The sequence below is a fragment of the Asparagus officinalis genome, chromosome 7 (genome assembly GCF_001876935.1).
Source record: "Asparagus officinalis chromosome 7, Aspof.V1, whole genome shotgun sequence".
Classification (NCBI taxonomy): domain Eukaryota; kingdom Viridiplantae; phylum Streptophyta; class Magnoliopsida; order Asparagales; family Asparagaceae; genus Asparagus; species Asparagus officinalis.
The window spans coordinates 34825201-34832323 of NC_033800.1; the positions used below are offsets into that span (position 1 = coordinate 34825201).

The following is a 7123-nucleotide window of genomic DNA, read 5'->3' on the forward strand; positions in this document are numbered from 1 at the left end:
TAAATATTAATATTTAATATGTTATTATATTATTATATAATATATTTTATTTATTATATTTTTATATTATTTAATATATTACTAATATATTAAATTAACTATAATATAGTATATTATAATATAATATAATAAGCATGTTGATAATAACTCTATATTAATGACATTTAATATATTATATTAGATATTATATTAACACATTCTCAAACTCAAAACCAAAACACCAATATTAAAACACCTAAAAAGTGTTTTGAAATAAGTGTTGTGTTTTTGGTTTGAGGATGATTTAGCTCAAAAAACACTATGGTTTCCAAACGCATGGCGTTTCGTTTTTGGCAAAAACACCATAAAAACAAGTAAAACACCATGGTATCCAAACGGAACCTAAAATTTTGAGTCAATTTATAGAATCTAGAACAGTTTACCTACGCAAAAACAACCTAAATTGACAAGGACTATTCTGCAAAACTCGATGCGTTCCCGTGCTCCGCATGGTCCTCTCCTCCTATAAAAACCGCCCCCTTCCTTCATTCTTCATCATAACTCTCACATCCAAAGTCTCTCAGCTAAAGACAAACAAAACAAACTAAAACAAAAGAAAGAAGAGTTTCATATATTGCCGTCGGATCCGGTCACCGCCAGGCAACGTGAATGGTGACGGCGTCGGAGAGGGGAATGCGGCTGGGGAAATACGAGATCGGAAGGACGCTGGGCGAGGGCAATTTCGGAAAGGTCAAATTTGCACGCCACGTGGACTCCGGTCATCCCTACGCCGTCAAGATCCTCGACCGCAAACGGATTCTGGACCTCAAGATCGACGATCAGGTACGATATGACGCCGACAGGGGCATTTCGGGAACACAATTTTGGGTGAGCTAGTTAGGACAGGGGCATAGCGGGAATGATTTTGATGGGGTTTATTTGCTGCAGTTAAAGAGAGAGATTGGAACGCTGAAGCTGCTCAAGCATCCAAATGTTGTACGGTTACATGAGGTGATTCCTGCGTTTGTAATTTTTTTTAATTTGTAGATGGTTTCTATTGAATTGTTCATAGTTATTTTTTAAAGAGATGCATACATAGTTAGTTTTAAAGTCCTTTACATGCTCTTTTTTTTTTAAGAAGGAAAAAAAATAAAGTGATTTGGAGATGTCAGTCCCCAAAATCTCATTTATTTGTATAGAAGCCTCTAAAATCGTCATATTTGGATACAAGTCTCCCAAATCATTATATTAGATGCAAGTCCCTCAAAGCTACTAAGTTCTTTAAAACAAGTCCTCATGGTTAATTCTCATCCACTCGTAACCCAATTAAACCAACAATCATCATACACCCTCATTTACCATTTGATACCTTTCTTTCTTCATCCAAAACTTACTTTTCTTTTTTTTTTCTTTTTTTTTGGGGTCAAGCAAGGAAAGAATAAGACAACACCATCCTTTTCCCATCATAGTTTTCCAAGCAACCACATGTTTGTGATTAATTTTCCATGCCCCTCAATTTGGAACCTCTGCTGTGCTTGTGGGGTTGCACCATGATCCATACATCCCTGGTTAATTACACAAAACTCCATAGTCACCACCCCCACTCCCCACGCGCATCCACACAACAAAATTAATATTATAAGCGTTTGGGAAAAAAAAAGTTCTATAGAGGGTCCTCTATAGAAAATCATATAGCGAGGATCCGTATCTAGTTACATCTCCGTCTTTATAGATAGATCTTCTATAGAAAATCATATTAGAAGAATCCAAATTTGGGCAGTGGCGTGGGTCATAGCAAAAATTAAAGTTGGATTATTATTAACCAACTTTTACACTCGTCCTTGAAACACATGTCAAAAGCCTCTTCTTTCCTATGTTTTTCTGAGATTTCTCCCCATGGTTTTCTGTACAGGACTCTATATAGGATTTTTTTTCTTCCTATGGGGGACCCAATAGATGGGGAGTGGTGGCCTTTATTATTCACTATTCCATCAGTTTGCATGCAGTGACTCTGTGCCCTTCAATAGAATAAATAAATAGTAAAATGGTAAAATTTTCCACATTGTGGGGCTTAGAATCACCCGTCGCACGTGGGTGGTTCTTGTAGGATGCTTATCCTGTCCCGCGTCAGTCTGGAGACTAAAATTATGAAAAATTCTTCAATGACCCAAGATGAGGGAACAAGTGAGGTGTCCCCTTCCTATTCGATAATGAGTTGGTCATCATTAATGATGACCAACTCATTATCCAATAGGAAGGGGACACCTCACTTGTCCCCCTTATTGGTCCCATATTTTGGGTCCCTGTAGCAAAGCTCTAAAATTATTCGAGAGTTGAGACCTCCCAACTTTACAAATAGTCCTATCAGCTTTTAGTTTATGTTTTTGCTATGTGCCAAGTGCCAATGGATATTAATGTGGGCCTATTTTCCTTCACCTCTGGTTACCAATCAGAGAGATCATTACTTGGATGGCACAAGACTCCACCTGCAACTTGGATCCAACATAGTTGCTGTGGTTCAAGATAATGATCTGTTCACAATTTATCTAAATAAAAAAATGAAAAAGATCTGCTCGTTCATTGCACAGGACAAAGAAAAAGGGGGGAAAAAAGAAAAGAATTTTAATGTTGTACGGTCGGAGTGTATTATGAATAGTTAAAAAAAAAATTCTGATCCGTATTGCATATGGATGCCTGCCCTTCTGAACGTTACCCTATTCTTATCACTTAACAGATATCAACCCTTGTTTGTGCTGAATGCTGATATAAACAATGCTTCCATAGTTTCTTTTGTACCTTTAAAAGATGCAATTGACGAAAACAATTTCCTTTATTTTCCTTCTATTTGACAGTTTTTGCTTTTTAGTGATATGTTTTTAACTTTAAAAACATATCACTAAAAACATAGTTTCTTTTGTACCTTTAAAAGATGCAATTGACGAAAACAATTTCCTTTATTTTCCTTCTATTTGACAGTTTTTGCTTTTTAGTGATATGTTTTTAACTTCATGTCCTTGTATGTGCAGACAGTCTTCTAGCACAGTAAGTATGATGTGTGTGTATGCGTGTCTCTCTCTCTCTCTCTCTCAATGTTATCTTTCGTTCTTCTCTTTGAGTAAAGTGGTAGCACTTGCTCCTAGAATTAGTCGGAAGACCTTTGACAGTATAATCAGACCATGGGATGATCCCAACTTTATCTTATCATTAGTTAGTAAAGTAAAAAGTAAGCTTCCTACTTTGGTAAGTAGATATATGCCCTGGTTGACCACTATTCCCCTTAACCAAGGGATGACGTGGGACCCGACATGGAAGGCCTTACCTACCCATAAGATTACTGAAAGAATCCTTGAACTACGTGTTGTCAAGAGGAAAGGGGCTGCGCGTGGTAAACGCTCAGTCTTCACCTCATTGGCTTACGAGCTCTCAGGGTTTCAATTCCTTATGCGGGCGTAGTCCATCAAATTTTTTAACCGTAGAATTAAAAGATGAGACCAATATCTTGATTTTAGTGATCCCTCTAATTTAGTACAGCAGGGACAGTTTGGGAATAACTTGATATATCAGTTGGAAAGAAATCAGCACAATCTAATTATGGCATTTCAAGCTTGACGATAGGGCAGCACAATTTTTGGACTGATCCCTCAGTCCAACTCTATTGATGTTAATGTTTCTATTACTAGTCATTTTCTCCTAATGCAACACAGTTTGCATTTTCTTCAAATTTCTCTTTTTCACAAAAAGGCTGCACCAAATTTAAGTCATCAAGCGGAATCTAAGTGTATATTTGTATGGTCCCCCAGTTCCAGCTATAGATCTATACTGGCAGACTGATGACTTGTTCACTGTGGTTTTATCTGGCAGGTGTTAGCAAGCAAAACCAGGATTTATATGGTCCTTGAATATGTAAAAGGGGGTGAATTGTTTGACAAAATTGTACGTGTTCTCCCCATTTTGCTCACTATTATAACTATATCTAGGATTGTATTAAACATGACAATTTGTGTAAGCACAGTACAAGTGCCAATAGAGTAAAATTTCTCTCTCGAATGTTTGACCAGGCATCAAAGGGAAGACTTCCAGAACCTGAAGGTCGGAGACTATTTCAGCAACTAGTTGATGCTATTAGTTATTGCCACAGCAGAGGGGTTTATCATAGGGACTTGAAGGTATTTTACAAGTCTTAAAAGCAAATTTTATTCTTAAGGGGTAATATAATATAGTTAAATCAGTTTTTGATTGATGGTACGTTTGTAAGTTGCAATGTAGGACGTTTTCTCTTCATTGTCGCTTACAGTTTCCTAATTTCACATTGCAGCCAGAAAATATTCTTATTGATGCACATGGAAACATTAAGATATCAGATTTTGGTCTGAGCGCTTTACCACAAGATTTTGGGGTATACTTAAGATAATTGTGGTGAATTGCTTTATAGTTATGCTCTGTTTCTTCTTCTTGGTGTCTTAAGTTTTTTTTAATATTTCAGAGTGATGGATTATTGCATACAACCTGCGGGAGTCCTAATTATATTGCCCCTGAGGTGGGAACTCAAATAGAATTGATTCATTTGCATCATCAAATAAAAAAGAAATTTGTTTTTCCTTTATAAATTTCATATTAAATTCTAAATTCTTGTTTGCATTTATTTTTAGGTCCTTTTAAACAGAGGATATGATGGTGCAATGTCGGATATTTGGTCTTGCGGTGTGATCCTATATGTCATTCTTACAGGATCTCTTCCATTTGATGATAGAAACATGGCTGTTCTTTATCAGAAGGTATTTCACCTTCAAATACCTTATCATAAATTTCCTTTCTAAGCATTTTCCACTCAATACATAATAATGAATTGATTTTGCTCATACTGTTTTTGTTTTCGATTTTACAGATATTCAAGGGTGACTACCAAACTCCCAAATGGCTCTCACCTGGAGCTACTAACTTGATTCGCAGGATTCTTGATCCAAACCCTAAAACTCGGATAAATGTTGATGGAATCAAAGCAGATGATTGGTTTAGAAAGGATTACACTCCTGTAATAATTCCATATGATGATGACGAAGATGATACAACGTTCGATGATGCCATTGTTGAGGACAAAGAGGTAGATACCCTTTTTTAAGGTCTTGTTTGTCTGTCATGTCGGTAACTGCAGTATTGTGTTTATGATGAAGATTGTAGCTACTGTGTTTAGAACTGACATTGCCATTTGTTAATTGGCAGCCTGATGAGGGAGATGACTGTGGAAAAAAGATCCCCACCCACATCAATGCTTTTGAACTAATTGGAATGTCCTCGTACCTTGACCTTTCAGGTTTTTTTGAGAAAGAGGTGGCTACTAAAACAACTGCAGCTTGTAGTCAATATGCACATATTATCCATCCCTAATAAACTTGTCAACTGCATTATTAATTAAATAACTATTTCTATTACCTTAACTTCAGGATGTTTCTGGAAGGAAAATCAGATTCACCTCAAATTATTCACCAAAAGATTTATTTAGGAAGATTGAGGATATTGTGACAGAAATGGGATTTCAAGTTCAAAGGAGCCATCGAAAGGTAGGTTTATAACACTTAAAGCATCTTAAAAGTCATGTACTTGAATCCAATTGATGCAAATGCTCCGTAGGTTGATATTTAACGTCTATTTGCAGTTGAAGGTAATGCAACAGCAAAGAGGTTCATCAAGCCCAAAAAGTTCAGGGTCCCTTTCAGTTGCGGCAGAGGTTAATATTTGTTCTACATTTTGTATAAACCTCTGATACAAAATATTTTTACAAAGCTCGTCTTTTGTCTGTGATATTTATTCTCTTAGGTGTTCGAGCTCGGTCCATCTCTGTATGTTGTGGAATTAAGGAAGTCGCAAGGAGATTCCTCGTTATATAGACAGGTAAAACCTTTTTCTCTCCGCAATCTTCAACTCCAACCTTACAATAGAGAGACTAAACTGTTGCTATGGTGATTACAGTTATGCTCAAAGCTATCAGGAGACTTGGGTGCCTGTGGAAGCCATCATCTAATGAAGCCGCAGGCTTTAATGCCAGAGCTCAATGGTTTTGAAGGGAAAATGTCTGTTGCTGCTTTGTGATGGTGTATATAAATGTAAAATTATTCATTATGTAAGGAAGCACAAGCAAAAGCCTGAGCTTCCTTTATTTTAGAAAGTGTAGCGTGTGTATAGCGAGTATCCTTCAAAAGAGGGTAGAACAATAAACGAGCAAATACAGATTTATCTTGTTGTTGGATTTTTGGAATTTATATTTTATAAATGTCTTAGTGGATAGACGCCCCAATAATGTGATTGCAATCTTGCTTTCTCATCCTTTTCTCTCTTTTTCTTATAATGAAACAAGCAGCGATAACCTGAACCTGAGAATTTCCTGACTACATAAGACTAGAGAGTGTAAAATAAGATGGAACAAAATGGTTCGAGAATCCAGTTTTCAACAATTATATACCTAATTGGCTAATTCCCTCTTCAGTTGAATCTCAATACCGAAGATAAATAAGCCAAAACAAAATTATAAAAGAATAAAGGAACGAGAAGACAGATACTTATACCACATATAAAAGGCTACAAACTCTCGTTCTTAATCTTTCGGGGAATATTCGATAAACAAATAATAAATAAATAAATAAAAACTTTTGTGGACCTCTCTGTATCAATTTATCACGTTCAACAAGTCCCAAAAAGGCCCAATAATATGGCTCCCCAAATAAAATTGAGTCCCTCAAATCTTCATTAATTCCATATTACTCTCTAGAATCTATGTCCCTCAAATCCTAAGAGGTCTTGCAATTTGGGTCCTCGATGATCATAATACTCCTCAACTAATATTTTTTTGAAGAGTTATCTTAAGGTGGCAGTTTAAAGTTTACTTTTTTTCAACTTTAATATCACATAATATTTTTACCTTTTGATACGTTAGAGTGTTAGTTTTAAAAAATTGAGGGAGACAGAAATTCTGAGGCGTGAAACACTTTTCTTAAAGAAATATTTGTCCCCACTTGATATTCAAAGTTGCTTCGGGTTAATGCAAATTTTCTTCCCAGGATACAACAGAAAATGAAAATTCCAGTAAGCAAATCTGGAATTTTCCTTAATTCGTTGTGAAACAAGTTTGTAATATTGCAGAAGTTTTTGA

The 7123-nt window shown here is 36.0% G+C and overlaps 1 protein-coding gene across 1 annotated transcript; it reads left to right on the top strand.

The window, feature by feature from the left end:
• LOC109849231 (CBL-interacting protein kinase 1-like) lies at positions 545-6274 on the top strand. Its single transcript, XM_020419046.1, has 13 exons — positions 545-822; positions 928-990; positions 3841-3912; positions 4038-4145; positions 4295-4375; positions 4463-4516; positions 4629-4754; positions 4865-5080; positions 5200-5307; positions 5421-5537; positions 5633-5704; positions 5794-5868; positions 5947-6274. Exons 1-13 carry the CDS (start codon positions 649-651, stop codon positions 6064-6066), a joined length of 1386 nt encoding a protein of 461 aa, XP_020274635.1. The 5' UTR covers positions 545-648; the 3' UTR covers positions 6067-6274.